This window comes from Seriola dumerili, unplaced genomic scaffold (assembly GCF_002260705.1).
Source record: "Seriola dumerili isolate Sdu_G_001 unplaced genomic scaffold, Sdu_1.0 BDQW01000088.1, whole genome shotgun sequence".
Classification (NCBI taxonomy): domain Eukaryota; kingdom Metazoa; phylum Chordata; class Actinopteri; order Carangiformes; family Carangidae; genus Seriola; species Seriola dumerili.
Genome location: NW_019174343.1, coordinates 14229462 through 14249032, shown reverse-complemented (window position 1 = coordinate 14249032; position 19571 = coordinate 14229462). Strand labels below are relative to the sequence as shown.

General features: G+C 40.4%; 1 protein-coding gene across 1 annotated transcript; it reads left to right on the top strand.

The window, feature by feature from the left end:
- The first annotated feature begins 14 nt into the window (after positions 1 to 14).
- LOC111221941 (extended synaptotagmin-1-like) lies at positions 15 to 18776 on the top strand. Its single transcript, XM_022745536.1, has 52 exons — positions 15 to 699; positions 1944 to 1985; positions 3011 to 3145; positions 3257 to 3330; positions 3439 to 3511; positions 3677 to 3766; positions 3948 to 4003; positions 4170 to 4290; positions 4393 to 4569; positions 4809 to 4891; positions 5114 to 5162; positions 5263 to 5352; positions 5488 to 5583; positions 6106 to 6177; positions 6295 to 6381; positions 6501 to 6650; positions 7184 to 7297; positions 7387 to 7563; positions 7703 to 7788; positions 7865 to 7913; positions 8126 to 8215; positions 8301 to 8396; positions 8493 to 8564; positions 8738 to 8824; positions 8930 to 9076; positions 9452 to 9558; positions 9656 to 9833; positions 9929 to 10105; positions 10192 to 10274; positions 10664 to 10712; positions 10802 to 10891; positions 11080 to 11175; positions 11493 to 11564; positions 12009 to 12095; positions 12206 to 12352; positions 12435 to 12571; positions 12727 to 12853; positions 12943 to 13037; positions 13182 to 13323; positions 14170 to 14346; positions 14460 to 14542; positions 14815 to 14863; positions 14976 to 15065; positions 15276 to 15371; positions 15467 to 15538; positions 15638 to 15724; positions 15847 to 15993; positions 16097 to 16245; positions 16692 to 16823; positions 16930 to 17032; positions 17454 to 17503; positions 18000 to 18776. The coding sequence occupies exons 1-52, from the start codon at positions 337 to 339 to the stop codon at positions 18025 to 18027; spliced, it is 5526 nt and encodes a 1841-aa protein (XP_022601257.1). The 5' UTR covers positions 15 to 336; the 3' UTR covers positions 18028 to 18776.
- Positions 18777 to 19571: the final 795 nt, after the last annotated feature.

The following is a 19571-nucleotide window of genomic DNA, read 5'->3' as shown; positions in this document are numbered from 1 at the left end:
TCAGATAACGGGACGGAGTGAGGGGCAGAACTTGCTGTCGACCACTCTTCAAGGCCTTTGCTTAGTCAGTGGAAGCTGCTCCACCTCAGCGATAATAAATATGCGTAAATATCATTAAAGAAGATGCGACACGGGAGAATAGTTAACTAAGCTAGCGAGAGTGAAAGCTAAGTGCTGCAGTGCGTTTGTTCAAACGGTAGGAAGCTGACGTTAGAAATGTAACGTTAGAGTGACAATTGAGTCCATTTAACACGCTTTTTTTTTTAAACGCACTTTTTTTTTTAAATCAAACAATAACCTATTAGTGATTGTATCTTAGTTTCGGGATATACCATTATGGAAAACGACAAGTCGGAACCGAGTGAACCCAAGGGCACCGAGTGTCTGAGCACAGGCGACACCGAGAAGAAACCAGAGAGTACCGTCGCCACGCAAACCCCTGAGCCTAAGGGGATAAGTGCGGTCGCGGTGCTCTGGACATTTGGGAAATGTCTGGGTGCCTTGCTGCCCGTCTACCTGGCCGGTTACTACCGGGTCAGCACCAGTCTGTTGGTGTTCGGGATGATGGTCTACACGGGATGGAAGCATGCCCGAGAAGCCAAGGAGGCGCGCCTGAAGTCAGCCATACAGCTGCTCGACAACGAGCAGGAGTACACATCCATGAAGGTGTCCAAAATCAAGCGAGACCTCCCTGCGTGGGTAAGACATAGCCACACACCTGTCAGGGAGTCTCTTTTGATATCAAAAATCTTTAACCATACCCCTGGACACTACCATCCCTCTGAACCCACCTTGACCTAGAGTAACCTCACATTACGTAAAGCAAGGCAAAACCTAGCAGTGCACCCTAAAATCATTATGTTCCTACAGGGACTTGCAGGGTGTGACAAAGATTTGGTTTCCAGTAGACCAGCCCAATAATTGCTATTCTTAGCTGCTCTGGAATCACATAATAGTCTTAAACTTTCCACTTCGAAAAACCTATAATTTGGGGTCTGTATCAGAAAGGGTTAAGGGAAATGTTTTCCTCAAATGCTTTCCCTGTAGACACTATTCTTTAGGTCAGTGTTTCTTTTTTCATTTTTTCTTAAACTGCTTCCTTTAATGCTCCTGATGGAGTTCAGGTCCTCAGTGAAACATGCGTGCGAACAGTTGTGCAGAAGTTCCTTTGTGTTTATGTTATGTTCCCTATCATTTCCGCTAATACAGTGGCCAGGTTTGCTGTGTGTGTATGTGGTTGTGTGTGTGTGTGTTTGTATTTTGAGACTACAGTAAAAGCATAGTGGGGCAATCCTGACTGCTCTGTAACCACTGCAGCAACACTTAAACCCTCTAATCATTTGTGCACTATTAACTAAAGGTGACTAAAATTTGTAGGTCTTGATTTGCAAGTCATCCAGCCTGATATTATATGTACCAAACATGGAAATGCTGAAACTCACACGGGTCTATTTTAACTCAGTAAATCTGGCCACACCCAAATTATTTTCCTGTGCATACTTGTTTCAGGGAGCGATTTCAGTGATTGCTTGCGTGCTTCTCCATATTGCTTTCCAGTGCTGCTCTCCAGCATGCACACTGTGTCAGGATTTTCTCTGACAGAATCCTTTTAAATATAAATGGAGAAGACATTTCAGTCACTTACACTGCAAAAGAATCCTTAATGCAAAAATAAATCATGTATTAGCCAGCTATATCATTCAAAGTGATCTTTGAATGGACAGTTGCTGAACTTATCTGCTTTCCTTTTTTCTTTTGGAAATATTTGCTCAGTCTAAAGCCTGCTGCAAAAAGCACTGGTATGATATCAACAGTGCTATTGATGACATTTTCAGACATGCATCAGCTATGGCTGAATCATTTCCCTGTTCTGTTTTGAGTTTATCATGCTCTGTACAAAATCTAATTACAGTATGCACCCTCATTGTATTTTTTTCCGTTAGGTCAACTTTCCAGATGTTGAAAAGGTTGAGTGGCTGAATAAGGTAAAAGTGCTTTCCTATTTCTCTTCATCTTTTCACCATATGAGTTTACACAAAGATGCTGTTTATTCCTCCTTTGTTAAGCCAACAGCAGACACACATGCCTGTCTGTTCAGTAGCCCAGCTGTTGTGCTGATTGACACTTTGTAATGTATGCTAGGTTAATAGCTGGTGCTAGCTGATAGATGGTAGCGCTGTTGCTGTTGCTGCCATGTTCCAGAAAAGACCCCACCCCCATTAGTGTAGCCACACTGTCTGTACTGCAGAGAGCAGGCCCAGTGCCAGGCAACCCTCTCAACATTTCCATTTCATTGCAGACAAGCTCACAGGACGGGGGCGGAGCTACCCAGTGCCCCCCCCCCCCAAACAAAATAAAACTGCAGCTATTGTCCCCCCTCCAACTTTCTCTTCTAGCCGAGAGAGACACGGGCCACTAATATAGATATACAGAAATAAAAGTATTCATGCTAACAGGACCACGAGATCCGAGCGTCTGAGAGCAGACAAAGCAGAGGTTTGAGACTTTTTACTGGAGGGGTGGTCACCAGATTCCCCTGTTGCTCAAGCTCTATCCTCCACAGAAGCAGGCGGCTGATGACTCACTCTCTACTTATGCTAGACTGGAACAAATGCAGTTTTTCTTTTCTACGGTCACACAAGCGCACAACCAAACACTGCCTCTGCTTTTTGTTCCTTCGCTGTAGGAATGAAGACTTGGAAAGTTAATGAAGCAATATTAATATTTTGTAAAAAGTGAATACATGCAGAGCATGGCATGCATTCATTCAAGGACCCAAATAAGAAGACTAACAGCTGAGTAGACTCAACTGGCTGCAGCTGTCCCTGTCATTCCTCTGTTCTTGCTTATGGACACCAAGGCATCTGACAGATAGTTTTGTTGCAATGTACATGGCTAAAATTACAAAGTTTACTCAAAGCAGTAGTCTCTGGTTGAATACTGCAGGGATGTACATCATATGTAATCTACCAAGCAGCTCATAACCTTGTGCTCTTAATGGCCCGGCCAGGTGCTGCAGCAGGTGTGGCCTTTTGTCGGCCAATACCTCGAGAAGCTGCTGGTGGAAACCATCGCTCCATCTATCCGAGCCTCAAGCACCCACCTCCAGACCCTCAGCTTCACAAAAGTGGACATGGGTGACAAGGTGATGGCATTGATACTTTAACTATACGACACTATGAATTCTGTAAAGATTCACACAAATGATGCATGTTGTTTATTTTATGCAAACAAATGTGCTCTCTGTTTGCTCCAGGCCATGAAGGTTGTAGGGATCAAGGCACACACAGAGAATGACAAGGGACAAGTCCTGCTAGATCTATATATCAGGTAAATGTTTGTCCATTGTTTTTGGGGTTTGTGAGTTGCTGTCACTTCAGTGTTACACCTTTCAAAAGGCATTATTGTAGGTGACACTTTGCTTCTTTTAATCCTCAGCTATGTTGGTAATGTAGAGATCAATGTTGAGGTGAAAAGATACTTCTGCAAAGCCGGAGTCAAAGGAATACAGGTGTGGATTCTTATCAAGCTTAAAAATATTATGTGGTTAAGTCACTGAGCAACAACATTTCTAAAGCTTCTAAATGTTTGCTGAAACACACAGAAAATCTGCCATTGCGTTAGCATTTAACATCATTTCATTTCATAAGCATCCTTCCTGTTTCTCTGTCTTAAGCTACATGGGATGATGCGGGTGATTCTGGAGCCTCTGATTGGAGATGTGCCCATAGTCGGTGCGGTCACCATGTTTTTCATCCAGAGGCCCGTACGTCCATCTGCATTCACCTCTATTTGTCCTTTTCTTAAATTGCCCTCAACCCTGATTCCTGTGACTATCATATATCTGAGTTTAGCCTCATGTGCTGTTCTTGCTATTGATTTCTCATCAATCCTGATTGATTTTCTGCATAAAGTACATTCTCCTATTGTCTATTATCTCTTCCCAGAAACTAGACATCAATTGGACTGGAATGACTAATTTGTTGGACATCCCTGGACTCAAGTGAGTCATGCTGAAATAACTTTACTTTGGTTTACACATTAGTAATAGCCACAACATTATAATAAAACAACCTCTCAATATATTATGACTGTGTGGACTGAACAATAAATTATTTAAGCAGCGCAGTAGTATGATTTCCCTGAAATTACTCCCTCCTTTGTCTCAGTGTAATGTCAGACAGCATGATCATGGATGCCATTGCCTCATTCTTGGTTTTGCCAAACCGCCTGGTTGTTCCACTGGTTCCTGGCCTGCATGTGGCCCAGCTACGTTCTCCTTTGCCCAGGGTAAAGCCTGAATATGCACCTGCAGATGAAGATATTGACATTTCAGTAAACACCAGTACATCATACCTACCTACCTATCTACACCGTCCTTTTCTTTTTTAGGGTGTGGTACGCATCCACCTACTGGAGGCAAAGAATCTAGCCGCAAAGGACAGCTATGTGAAAGGGGTCATGACTGGCTGGTCTGACCCCTATGCCATATTGAGGGTTGGCCCACAGACCTTCACCTCCAAACACTTTGACAACACAGACTCTCCCAAGTGGGGAGAAATGTATGAGGTAAGGAGAATAGAGAGTTTCATGGAAAGTCTGAAATGTGTGTCATCATTACTCTATGTGTACAGGTGTTGGAATATTCCTTTTCATGGATATCATGTATCATTTCACTCTGTTCTATATTTGAGGGATTTGACTATTACAGTGCTGAGAATGTTCATTTTCATCCACGAGGCCACAGCCAGCTTCCATACAAATCCTTCTGTCAGTCTTCATGTCCTTATGTGTGTCTGGTACATCAGGTTATAGTCCATGAAGTGCCTGGTCAAGAGTTGGAGGTGGAGGTATATGACAAAGACCCAGACCAGGATGATTTCCTGGGCAGGTACATATGCATAGTTCATGTCTCCTGTGTGCCTATATTGAACCTCTCATTGTTGTCTTTCACCTGCCACCTTTCATGACCAATGGGAAAAAGTACACTATCATTTTTTTAAAACAAATAATTGGACTCTTAAAGTTATAGACATCTATGCTATGATCCTTTTATTTTCATCGATACATCTTTTCTTTTAGTAATTCTGCCTTACATTCCTCTTCCATGTAGGACCAAATTGGATTTGGGCATTGTGAAGAAATCCGTAGTTGTTGATGATGTAAGTAAAAAGCTGTTGTCATCTCAGTCATAACAGTCAGTTGTACAATCACATGTTTAATCTTTGGATTGCAATTGTATGTCTGTGGCTATCTTCCCAGTGGTTCACTTTGAAAGACACTCCGTCAGGACGGGTTCATTTCAGACTGGAGTGGTTGGCCTTGCTGCCTAGCACTGATCGACTGGAGCAGGTTTGAGTCACTCATTTCCGCTTATTGCTCTTTTGAGATTCTACACTACAGTGGATTTTTGTGTGCCCTTCAGCACTCTATCTTTGTGTCAGACAATCGCAGTGAAAAAAAAATCTGTTTTCAATTCTCTCCCAGATCCTAAAGAGGAATGAAAGTGTGACTAGTAAGAATGCTGATCCACCTTCTTCAGCCATCTTGGTTGTGTATCTGGACAAGGCTGAGGCACTTCCTGTGAGTCAAGTTTATCTCTACCCTCTCTACCCACATTTGTACTCGGCTCAGAGCTGCTTCCTGTCTGTGGTTAAACTGAGGCAGAGCTGTAACTGCCATCTGTCACGCATTCCTCATTGTTGTTGCCTTGGCCTCTTAACCTTTTTCACACCATTGTAGTGTGGACGAGTGTGGCTAACTTTATCCAAGGCTCTTAAACACACATTTCCTACTAAGCTAATTTCTGCTGTCATATCATACAACAAAAGGGAAAAGCAATGTCAGAATCTTTGGAATGAAGCGTAGTCTTTGTGGTTTCTCTGGTGCAGATTTATACTTCCTGATTGTACCATGCAGCATGGTGCTTCCTTTCATATATTTGTGCTGTTGCTATGGTAGCCTTATACACACTATTCATCACATGAACCACATGTTGTCGGAATGGCAGATAAGTCTATTATTGCTCAGTACTTGGTTACAAAATGTCATTGTTCACATGCCTTACTGTGTATTAATATTTGTCTATTGCTGTGCATCTTTTAGATGAAGAAGGGAAATAAAGAGCCCAATCCCATGGTGCAGTTGTCTGTGCAGGATGTCACTAGAGAGAGCAAGGTATATCTACTGAGAAAGACCATTATGATACTGTAGATTATGTTTAATTTATTTCTATTTTATATGCATGTGGGACTTCTAATTGAAATCACTCTTACTGTTTATTCTTGCCTTTAGACTTGTTACACAACTGTTAATCCAGAGTGGGAGGAAGCTTTCACCTTCTTCATTCATGATCCACTCAAACAGGACATAGACATTCAGGTGACAGCTCATAAGCTCATTTGCTAGTCTTCATCAAACTTTTAAGTATGGCATTTTGATGAAACAAAACAAAATTGTCATATTCTTATTTAAACTTCCCTCCATTTTAAATGAACTAGGTGAAGGATGCTGATCGTGTACAGACTTTGGGCAGCCTGACTATCCCTTTGTCCCGTCTGCTGTCCAATTCCAATCTCTCTCTGGACCAGTGGTTCCAGTTGGACAATTCTGGATCTGCCAGTCGCATCTATATCAATACAGTTCTCAGGGTAAATGGCAAATATACACATTCACTAATCCTGCTCTGCATTAAACAAATTAAAGGACCAGTGTGGAGGATTTAGTGGCATCTAGTGGTGAGGTTGCAGATTGCAACCAACTGAATGCCCCTCCCCTTAGCCCTCCATTTCCAAGCATGTAGAAGAACCTACGGTGGCCTTTTAGGTAATATAAAAACATGAAAGACTCTCTTTAAACCATCATTTGATTTGTCTGATCTGGGCTATTGTAGAAACATGGTGGTCCAACATGGCAGGCTCTGTGGAAGAGGACCTGCCCACTAAGTAGATATGATGGGTTCATTCTAAGCTAAGGAAAACACAACAATTCTTAGTTTCAGGTGATTATACACTAATGAAAACATAAATGTGACAATTCTGCCAATACATCCCCCTAAATCCTACATACTGGTCATTTGATGGTTAGTAAATGTACTGAAAAAAACAAGCACAATGTAGAAGAACTCAACTGAAAATTTAATTTTGGTCACATTTTGTCTCTCATTTTTTCTGCTGTAACATAGGTTCTGTGGTTAGATGAAGAACGTATTTCATCTGATGTGTCATCTAATATGGGGGCTGGACTGTCCAAAAAGCTGGCCCAACAGACCTCCCCTCATCCCAGCTTTGCCACAGAGGTAATGGAGGACAATGCAGTTATGTATTTTTATTTCAAAAGGTTTGAGCCTATTGCGCATACTCATTTTAAAGTTTGTATTTTTTCCAGGGACTGCTTAGAATTCATCTTCTGGCAGGCCAGAATCTTGTTCCGAAAGACAACCTAATGGGAGGCATGGTGAAAGGCAAGAGTGACCCCTATGTCAAGATCAACATCGGAGGTGAAATGTTCACAAGTCATGTTATCAAGAGCAATCTTAACCCCACATGGAATGAGATGTATGAGGTAAATAACAAGTCATTGAAACTTTATGGCTATTGCGGTGAAATTGTAAAACATGGTTGAAGTTTGCATGTTTTTATAAATATCTTGTATAATTGGTTTGAAAGAGTCCTCTGAAATGTGTGATTTGTTCACCCTTCAGGTGATTCTAACCCAACTGCCAGGCCAGGAGCTGTTTGTGGAGGTGTTTGATAAAGACATGGACATGAAGGATGACTTCATGGGCAGGTAGCTGTATATAATTTGTCACAAGATAATTAGATCCAAGAAGACACATTCTAATCTCACATTTCTTGACATACAGGCTGAAGATCAGTCTGAAGGACATCATTGATTCTCAGTACACTGATCAGGTGGGATACTTCAGCCAAACACATTGCTGCATTTTTAGGTTTTAGGAGTATGGTTAGAATTGAGGAACAGCAATAAAGCAAATGGATATTAAATCCAAAAGTAACCAAAGTTTGGTCAGAAACATTTGGAATTACTTAATGAAGGAAATTTTCATGTTGGTGTTTCTCTTGTGTGTACATATATATATATATGACTTCTCTTTATTTCTCAGTGGTACAATCTCAGTGATGTGAAGTCTGGTCGAGTTCACCTGGTTCTGGAATGGGTTCCAACAGCCTCAGAGTCAGACAGATTGGACCAGGTCAGTATTTTCAGATTGAGTCATGGATTAATGGACGCTTTGGTAAACTTGATTCATATTCGCCCATTCTTTCCTGTGTCCTTAGGTTCTCCAGTTCTATTCCAGACAGTCCTACCAGAACAAGGCGGTTCCCTCCGCAGGCCTACTGTTTGTGTATATCGAGCAAGCAGATGGCTTACCAGTGAGTCCTTTGATGCTACTGTGAAGGATAATGTGAAACGTTAGTGGTTAACAGTTGAACTCCCAAGGAACATCATTGCCTTCTGTCTCTCTGCAGGTGAAGAAGAGTGGAAAAGAACCAAAAGTGGGAGCAGAGATTACTCTTGGACAAACATCCCGAAAAACTACAGTAAGACCCAAAAGATTGATAGAGAGAGTACGAACTTAATTAATCCCAAAGGGAAACTGCAAACCTCATTCAGATAATACTGTTTTTAAAGTTTGCTGTAGTGGGTATTGGACTATTCTGAATGACATAATATCTGTCAGCAAAATTGACCGACTCTTGCGTCTGTTCTGAAGGTGTGTGATCGCACAACATCACCTCAGTGGAATGAGGCATTCTGCTACCTGGTTCGAGACCCCAGAGAAGATATTCTTGTACTTAAGGTAGGCTGGCTTCAGGCAGCACTGTGGATGCAAACAGTGTAATGTTGATAGTTGATATACAAATACTCCCACCCTCTGTTAACACCCGCTGCTGGGTTTTTCCAGTTCTCCCACAGCTGGACCCTGCCCATTGGTTCGCTAGTGGTTCCTATCAGAGAGCTGCTGTCTGAACCAGAGCTGGTCCTGGACCAGTGGTTCCATCTGGATGGAGCCTCACCTGAGAGTCAGGTTCTTCTGAGAGCTGAACTTAAGGTGGGAGGATTGTGTCTGTCGATGTTTCATTTTCTCTGTATGTCTTATTCAAAATATTAAGCATGTGTCCTTAAGTTTCGTTTTCTCCATCCCTTTATCATTTTCACTGTATGATCCTCTCTCTATCTCCAATGTCTCTGTCTTATTTTCACTGTTTCTTTTTCTGTCTGTATATGTTACTCTAATAACTGTAATATCATTATTTCTTTGTCTGTTTCTTTCTTTTCTGTATGTCTCTGTATCTCACACTCGCAACAGTTTGTTTCCTGTCTTTCCTTTGGCTTTTGTTCTTGTTCTGTTGATGTTGATACTTATAATCTTGACTTCTAAAAAGCTGGTTAACCAAGTGAAACAATAATATCAACTCAACTGCAGATGCTGATTCCAAGCAAATGTCCTGGTGCCACTAATAAGGCTAAGGTCATCTCAGCGTCAGACCCCTCCCCTGCTCAGCCAAAACCAGAGACAGAGACAGTGCTGAGGTGAGATAGCTCATTCAAAAGTCTGTCCTTACACAGAATTTTCCATTTCTCCATTGTCTTTTAAATTTCCCCTCATTGCTACCTTTTGTGCCTTTAGATCAAGTTCAGTGGACACTCCTCCTGTGGAGACCCTTGTCTCTTCAGTGACTTTGCATGATGATGTTGACGTAAAGGAAACGGCAGCTGATGTGATTGAAGAGAAGGTGGAAGAATCACCAAGCCCTGCTATAGCACAACCTCCTCATACTTCTCCAGACCTCAGCTTTGCCAGTGAGGTAATATTGCAAATCAGTGATCTACAGTACCAGATACAAGCATCACATGTGATAGATAAAATCGATCGATAAAGTAATATGATCTCTTCCTGTAGGGGCTGCTGAGAATCATCCTGTTGGAGGCAGAGAGTCTGGTTGCCAAAGATAACAAGATGGGTGGTATGGTCAAGGGCAAGAGTGACCCCTATGCCAAAATCAATGTTGGAGAGTTCGCGTTTAAGAGTAACGTGATCAAGGAGAATCTCAACCCTGTCTGGAATGAGATGTATGAGGTGTGTAGAGGTGACTGTACAATTTGAATTCCCCTAAGCATGATTTCAAATAGAGATGACAGTCAACTGTTCTGTGTTCCCCACAGGTGGTGCTGAGGCCTCAGTCAGGACAGGAGATGCAAGTAGAGCTGTATGACAAAGACATGGACAAAGATGACTTCCTGGGCAGGTGAGGGCTAATGTGGAGGTTTCTAGCTGTCCTGCAATTATTCTCCTAATCTCCAAGCCTTTATTGCCTCAGCATGGTATATGATAAATACGTCATTATTTGACCATACAAATAAAAAATTGGCATACTGTATTATGATGTGCTGTGTATAAGAAGATTTTGAATAAATGAAAATCTGCATTTTGTGTTTCCAAACAGATTGTAGTTGAAAACATAGACTTTAACACTGTCAGAAAATATTAATACTTTACATTTAGTGTCTTTGTCCATTTGTGAAAAGGCTTATCATTCAATTTTAAATCATTTAGTGGTGAGGCTGCACTTCACAGATTGTGCATTGGCCACATGTTATTGTCTAAAATCTGCATTTTCTTATGCATTGTGAACAGATTGAAAATCAGTGTGGCAGACATCATCCGCTCCCAGTACACAGACCAGGTGAGTATTCCACGATCACTGTATGTAAATATGTGTTCCCCTGGTGTAATCACAGGCTGTGATTCAGTAATGGTACGTCTCTGTTTCAGTGGTACACCCTGAATGACGTGAAGTCTGGACGTGTGCGCCTGATATTGGAGTGGGTTCCAACAGTGTCCTGTAATGACACCCTCGACCAAGTTAGTGCAATTTTTTATGATTTGTTTAAGCTTCTTCCCTTATTCATGCACATATGTTTAATCTTGATTATTTGTGTTGCCTATTCTTCTCTGTACTATTCCAAATAACAACCCCTGCACAGTTGACTCACTGTGCACATCAGTGCTGAGTCACTGTAATGTATTTTTAATTTGATTCTCTGCTGCAGGTGATGGAGCTGCAGTCTCTCCAGTCTTACCAGAACAAAGCTGTTCCCACTGCAGCCCTGCTCTTTGTTTATGTGGACAGAGCACACTCCTTGCCTGTGAGTCCTCTGTAATTTTGTACACTGAAAGCCACCATAATTAGTGTGTTGAGTTATAGATAGACTAGGGTTTTCAAAGCATGTGTTGATAAAGAGATACTCTACTGATATACAGGTGGAAAAGCTACTTCTGCTTCTCAAGATATTGTTTTTGTAAATAATCACTTACCAAAACAAATAAAATAAAATAAAAATGTTGTTAGCTGAGTAGCAATCACTGTTGTTGGATTTTATGAATATTTGATTTTTTTAAAGAAAAGCAAATTGGATATCACCCTATTTAATGTTATGAATGTTATGTGTCTTTCTGTGTCCAGTTTAAGAAAAGTGGAAAAGAGCCCAAGGCTGGGGCCGAGCTTGTATTTGGTAACACAACCTACAAAACCAAGGTATGACGCAGATGATAAAGACATGAAACAAACACAAACACTTGGGCTGTCTGTGTAGGGCTGCATCTTGTTATTATTTTCATCATTATTATATTGGTTGATGGTTTTTTTTTTTTTTTTCGATTAATCTGTTGGTCATTTATTCAATAAAATGTACCATCACAGTTTCCTAGAAACCAGTCAAGTGTGTTGGTAAATGATTAACAATTTTATCGGATAAATGTCCATAACAACTGTCTTTACAATCAGAAAAATTACACCTTTGGCACCCCCTAGTGACAATATCAAAAAAGACAACAATCTTGACAATAGTGCCAATAGTCTCATTATCTGTTCAAAATCAATTTAAACTGTGAGGAAGAAACAATTTAAAAGTGCAGCAAATGTATAATTTTGTTATATAGATCTACCATTACCACAATTTTCCTCTTTTTCTTTCTGAAGGTGTGTGATCGCTCCAGATCACCTCAGTGGAATGAGGCATTCTACTTTTTGGTTCGGGACCCCACTCAAGAGATGCTCATAGTGAAGGTGAATGTACTTTGTGTCTCACATTACTAATAATATTAATCTAATCTAAAACCTGCTGCAAGACATTACAAACAATAACTGAGATCATAAATGTGCCCTGACCCCTGTAGTTGTCAAGTGCGTGGGACCAGCCAATGGGATCTCTAGTAGTTCCTGTTAGAGAGCTGCTCTCTGGGCCGCAGCTGGTCTTGGACCAGTGGAAGCATCTGGATGGAGCATTACCTGAAAGTGAGATCCTGCTGAGGGCTGAACTCAAGGTACGAGAATATACACACACGGGGGATTAGTGCCATTGTCTCCGATACACAAAGTAACCAACTGGAAATTTGTTGTTGACAGATCCTTAACTCAAGGATGACTGAAGCTCCACAGCCTTGCGCAACTGGTTCAAAGAAGGTAGAGATGGTCACCACCACTGATAAGACATTCAAAGCAGCTAAGGAAGAGGAAGAAATATCAGAGCTCCCAACACATGAGTGAGTGTTTTTGGTTGATGTGATGATGCACACCAGTAATGCCGCTGAGTGTAATTCAAATATAAGGAAATGTTAGCAATAAATACACATTTGAAACTTTAAGTCCAATCAGCAGTGTGGCTGCAGTGTTTTGTGACAGCAGTGTGTGTATTCAGGCCTGTTGCAGTATCCAAGCAGCCTACACAACCTGAACAAGCAGAAACACATGCCGCTCCTGAAAAGGCTACTCCTGCTGAATCAGCTGCCATTCACACTACATCTGATACATTCCCTGCTGCTGCAGTGAGTTGCATCATGAAATTGTTTTTTTTGTTGTTTTTTTTATGTTCGGCCTCTTTTCTTCATCATAACCTCAATGTTATTTTGTTCAGATGGTGGAGGAACCAACAGATGCAGAGGAGCATCCTTCACTGTCAGACACAGCTATTAGAAGAGACTTTGAACCACAGCAAAAACCAACAGAGGGGTGAGCTCCATATTGCAGAAAATAAAACGTCTTATTTTCCCTTCCTTAGTACTTCAAAGAGCCATAAATTCAAAGAAACCAAACAGTGAACATGTTTAAATTTCTGCTCTGTGTGTGTTTGTGTGTCTGTGTGCATGAATGTAGTATTGGTCTAGACAACCTTGCCCACTCCACAGTGACTGGTCTCCCTGCTGAAACCCTGGGGCCAGCAGAGGTCACAGAAGACCCTGAACCTGGTGAACTTCTTCCACCACAGACCACCCCCAGCAGGGACTTTGGTAAAGAGGTGGGTTTAGATTACTCCTTGATCAGCAGAGTGGAAGTTAAGCTTCCACCCAGCACCTAATGAGATTTGTTTCCCATCATAGTCTTCATAGTTTGAATTTTCCGATATTTTCATTATTTCAAGGGGGAGCGTTGATTTAAATATTGTTCAAAAATGATTTCGAAAGTATAAAATCTAAAAATGTCAAAGCTCTATCAATCATGTGATGGTGAATAGTTTAGTGAGCTGATGCTACTGGGTCTCAGCCGATCATGTGGATTTTCTGAATAACCCCTCATGCCTTTTTTCCAAACAGTGTGACTGTGACACTTCTTCTTATCTTAAAATATAATGTTGAGTGATGCTGAGGAACTGCAGAGGAAGCTCAAATCACCCCCTCCAGACAGGAGGCTCAAAATAAAACTGAACATGTGCCAAGCATTGTATCATTTACACAGTGCACACAAGTCTGGTTTGAAGGAGGGACCTTTACTTCATGAAAAAAACAAGAAAAACACATTCTTCCCCAGTTTTATTTTGGCGGACTTTCGGAACATTTAGAAGCCCTGCTGTAGATGATCTAAGGGCTCGTGGAGAGACATAAAATGACGGACAGTCAGTGATGTAAGATGGCGCCAAACCATTAGGAGCTTTGTATATAAGTAAAAGGACTTTAAAATCGATTCTAAAAGATACAGGGAGCCAATGAGGTGTAGCCAGTACAGGCGTTATATGCTCTCTCCTTCTTTTCGTTAAAAGTCTAGCAGCAGAGTTCTGAATTAGCTGTAGTAATATAATGTACTTAAACTACCAGCTGCCCATAGACTTCCTGTATGTTTTAAATCACTTACAATGTTCACCCTGCAGGGGCTGCTGAGGATTCATCTGCTGGAGGCCAAGAATCTGGTTGCCAAGGACAACCTGATGGGTGGCATGGTGAAGGGCAAGAGTGACCCCTATGTTAAAATCAACATAGGTGGGATGACATTTAAGAGTCATGTCATCAAAGAGAATCTCAACCCAACATGGAATGAAATGTATGAGGTATGAAGTCCTCTAGGTGAAACTACTGTACATATCTGGATTTCATTGTATGTACAGTACTTTTTTGTTTGTTTGTTGTTTTACAAATGTGGCTATTTGTTTGTTTTTACCAGCTGGTTTTGAGTGGGCCTAGCGTCCAGGAGATCAAGTTTGAAGCATTCGATAAGGATATAGATGCTGATGACTTCCTTGGCAGGTGTGTGTCCTGTATACTTCTCAATGTTGGTTAATCAGTAACTCATAATAGTAATTAAGATTAAAAAGTGCAGAGTCCTGTGCAGTGTGCACAACAGAGATACACTTGACTTAATATCATTTTTACTGAAATGCTACAATCCTACAAGCTGGGACATATGCTTGTTTAAAAAATCAAGTTTACTTGCTTTTCTGCTGTTTTCATTGTATAATGTTGATATACCCCTTAGTTTTAGCTCCTTTTTACAAATGTACCTGTTTTCATGTTCACAGATTCAGTGTTAAGCTAAGTGAGGTCATCAGATCGCAGTACACAGATCAGGTTAGTCAAGAACTCATTGTCAGAGGTTGTGCCATGTGATCTGTGAACTCTCTCATTTCCTTATATAGAGGGCGTTGCCTTGCTTTTTTAACTGAGTTTGTTTCTGTTGCAGTGGTACACTCTGAATGATGTGAAGTCTGGGCAGGTTCACTTGATACTGGAATGGGTTCCTACAGTGTCAGATTCAGTCAGGCTTGACCAGGTTGGTCCTTATCCATATTTGCAGCTTTTTCACCCACCGGCTTTAGTCCCATTCTTTTTATTCAGACATTCTTTAAACATGGATTATTGTAGTTTACCCAAGAACGCAGCCTCCCAGATGAGGCCGTCAAGTCACATTCCAACATGCAGGTCACTTTGTTCTTATTGCAACATTATTGTCAGGCCTAATTTGCTGTGCTCTGTGTCACAGGTACTGCAGCTTCAATCTCTGCAGTCTTATCAGAACAAAGCTGTCCCCTCTGCTGCTCTGCTCTTTGTCAATATAGAGAGAGCGCATTCATTACCTGTAAGTCACCTGCAGTTTCTTTACATACTGTGCAATAGTTAACGAAAATGATTCCTCGTATAATAACACTTGAATGCCTCTCTTTGCTTTATCAGTTGAAGAAAAGTGGAAAGGAACCCAAAGCAGGAGCTGAGCTTGTCCTGGGTGAAACAACATACAAAACCAATGTGAGAATCACAGAGTGCACAGTTCTCCATACTCTAATGTCTAATGAGTAAGTTATAATTGTAATGACTCTGTCTTACATCTTCATTATCTCTCTAAAGCTGTGTGACCGCAGCACCAGTCCTCAGTGGAATGAGTCTTTCTACTTCCTGGTCCATGACCCTAAACATCAGATGCTTGTAGTAAAGGTAAGGCATTTATTTACATTTATTTGTTTATTTGTTTGCTGTTGCATCCATTTGTGGTTACAGGTTGCATTTGCAGTAATGTTGGAGTGACATTTTCATCCTCTCTCTCTCTGGCATTACAGTTGTCCAGTGGCTGGGACCAGCCAATGGGATCACTGGTGGTCACTGTCAAGGAGCTCCTTGCAGAGCCACAGCTGGTCCTGGACCAATGGTTTCATCTGGATGGAGCCTCGCCTGAGAGTCAAATCCTGCTGAGGGCTGAACTCAAGGTGAGAAGGCAAAAACATCTGCGCTTACACAAGTGTTAAAATGTTGTATTTTTGCTAATAAACAAAGATATCTTTGATGCTATTCTGAATTTGTTTTCAATAGATTCTGGATTCCAAAATGGTGGATATGATCAGTGAAGGGACTCTGCCCTGTGCTGCCTCTAGCTGTGGATCTGGTAATGGGCAGGTGAAGCTGTCTCTGTCGTATGCCTCGCAGGAGAGAAAGCTCATCGTTGTCGTCCACGCTTGCAGGTGTGCTTCTTCAAATAGTGCGCCACAACACTTTCAGTGAGACTGTGTTCACACCAATGATATAGATATAATAGTGATTATTTAAGGCCAGGTTAAGGGATACTTGTAGAATATTTAGACAGGTCTAATGGTTCTACTGAAGAAGGTCAGATCTTGCTGACTTCATTTTGCACATTTCCCAACTCCTGTAGAAACCGCAGTTTGTGATTCTCTTAATTTAAAACAGTGGAATGTCTGTTTATAGTAATATTGAAAAATGCTTTAAAAACCTATGAAACTATCAACTACAAAGTGAAGACATTGTTGATGATTCCTCAAATGAAAACTTTACACATTGCAGTGTATTTACAAAGAGCTATTATACAGCTGTAATGTGCTGGGGATTTTAATATCCTAAAACTTTAACATATAAAATGATGTAAGATACTTTGTTTGTCTGTGCACAGAGGTCTGTTGTCTCAAAGTAAGGACGGTGTAGACAGCTATGTCTCCCTCATGCTGCTGCCAGACAAAAGCAAAGCCACTAAGAGGAAGACAGCTGTGAAGAAAAGAGACCACAAACCAGAATACAATGAGAGGTAATCAATTGACTTATTGCATTGTTTCTATAATCCTGTGCAGGTTTTTGTTTTAAGATCTCTAGTTTAATGTTCACATCTAAACATCTGCTGCATTTTCTTTAAGGTTTGAGTATGATCTGCCTATGGAGGAGACGAAATTCAGGCGCCTCAGTGTATCAGTGAAGAATAACTCGGCTTCGTTCAGGAGCCGTGACATCATTGGACAGGTCAGTCTGAGACTTTACAGTAATTACACCTGTCCGTCATGGCACAGGGCACACGGGAGGACCTCAAATTTCAGATTTTTAAAATGTACTGCATCCCACACATACTGACGAGCCAACGATATAATAAGTAAATACACGAGTGACCTGAAGAGTATCAAAATAATGTCTCATGTGACCAATCCAGAACTCACCTGATTAAGAAAATTTGATTAAATCCACACTTGTCCAGGTGAGGCTGTCTATGAGTGTTAGTTTGAGTGGTGGCCTTCATTTATAGCAGGACTGTTTTGAAAGACACACTTCAAGTATATCTCAAGATTCTTTCACTCTTAAGCTCCATGAGTGCTTCTTGCAGTGCATACAGAATTACATACAGAAACATTGCTTATTCAGATGTTAACGTGTCATTCCTGTTCTTTAGGTGCAGATCGAGTTGGCTCAAGTTGACCTGATTTCTGGGGTCACAGAATGGTGAGCAGAACTGATTGAACCTTCTTCAGACTGCATTTAAGTTTGTTAAAGTGATATTCCACCCAAAACAATTTAGTATATTCAGTAAAAAATAGTAAGCATCCAACACTCTGCGCTCTGTTGATGTGATAGGTGACTGTCATTTCCTCACTGACAAAGAAACAGAAGGTCTAGTCAGCTTGAATTCATTCCAATCATAGGAAGTTGTCATGGTGGAAAAAACATCAAAACTTCTCAAACCTCTACTGTAACCTTTACTGCTCTCTGACCATATGATCAGTATGTTCCAGATTATCAGCAGCCTGTATAGCCTGTTGAACTGTGGTTCTTTTCACATATTCAGCAGAGAAATGGATTATGCTGCAGGAATGGTTTGAAGAGTTTCAATCAAACACTTTGAGTGGAATATCACGTAACTGTGCATTTGTTTTCTTCATCGTTTGACAATCATCATTACTTGGTTTTCATTAAATTACTCTCCCTCTCTTTATTCCAGGTTCACTCTGAAAGATGAAGCTGAGTAGTCGTTCTGCTTGCTGGTGACATTCTACAATGATGATGAGGTCATCAATCAACTTGGCATTGTGCCATTGCTGCAACTCACACTGATGCCTTCTCCTTGCCACCCTTGCATACAGTGCCACTGTGGCAGCATTTACCTGCACCCACCCAGCTCTTTGTGCATTATCATATACTATAGAAGTGGACTGCACTGTATATTCACATGCATCAATACTCTCACCAAAGATAAGTAGGCTGAAGCAGATGAGTTGACAAAGATAAAGTGCAAGTTAGTTTTGACTGAAGGATACTTTGCTATAAGAAGAAATAATAGTTTTATGATTGAGTGGAGCAAGTGGAAGCTGTGCGAGCCGAGAAAGAATGAAGTCATATTTTGTTTTTGCTCTTTTTGCTCTTTTATTGCTGCAGGAATATTTTATATCTGAGAATATCTTGTTGGAAGAGCAGTAACATTTTAAGACGTGAGTTTTTTATGTATTGCTCATGAATGCTAATGCCATTTCAGTATTTTGGATCTGTGGTATGACAGGCTCAAATTGAAGTTATTTTATATTTCACAGCACTTTTTACAATTGTTTGCTTTTGAAAATAATTTTTATAAGATTTTCTTTTATATGAGACATTTATCTGTTACACCTATGCTAGAATTAAATCTTGGTATATTTGATTTTGTGTATATTTGCAAAGATTATGGATCAGGTCGGATACTGTGCGTTGAAAGTTGAAAAATAAACAGATTTTGCACATCTGACTTTTTGTTTTTGTTTGTAACCATCTTTGGAGATTGGACTAAAACATTTTTATTCATGGTAATGATATATATATATTTCTATCACATTTGTATTGTGCTTTTGATTATATTTGTATGAGAGCCATATTTTCTGGATGCTTTATATTTAATTGATATAGATACACTGCATATGAACAGTTATTAATTGTGCAGAACTTTAACTCCAAATGCAAATGTTAATGATACAGAGGAACATCAAACAGGAGATTAGGAAAATGTCCATGACATGATAATCTTAAAGGGTAAAAAGACCACAAAGGTCAGAAGTTTTCTAGCTTTTTGCATCAACAGTTGGGGAAGAAGTTCTCAGATCTTTTACTTGTTAAGTAAAAGTACCAATTCCATGGTGTAGAAATACTCCTGCTTTCAAAATTTTGCCTGAGCAGAATTACAGGAGTTTTACAAGTTAAAAGTTAAGAAATCAAAACTACTCATTATGCAACATCATCCAAGTCAGTTAACTACTTTATATCGTGCTGAGTGGTTTAATCTATAATAATACATCTGAATTTGATGATTATATTTTATATTAATCTCAATCTAAAGTAACTACACTTCTCACATAAATGGAGTGGAGTAAAATGTACATTTGCCTCTGAAATGTAGTGGAGGGCAAGTATAAGGAGGCATAAAATTGAAGTACCTCAAAACTGCACTCAAAAACAATATCTTAGTAAATGTACTTTATATTCTATGTTACATACCACCAGTGACTGTCAGTTTATCTTTCACATATCTTTCAGATATGTTTATTTT

Bases quoted from the DNA above. Each gene is read 5' to 3' on its own strand.
- LOC111221941 (XM_022745536.1), top strand. From the start codon at position 337: ATGGAAAACGACAAGTCGGAACCGAGTGAACCCAAGGGCACCGAGTGT. The intron at 3,512-3,676 runs GTGTGGATTCTT...CTCTGTCTTAAG, and splicing joins CCGGAGTCAAAGGAATACAG to CTACATGGGATGATGCGGGT. The intron at 6,382-6,500 runs GTGACAGCTCAT...TAAATGAACTAG, and splicing joins AACAGGACATAGACATTCAG to GTGAAGGATGCTGATCGTGT.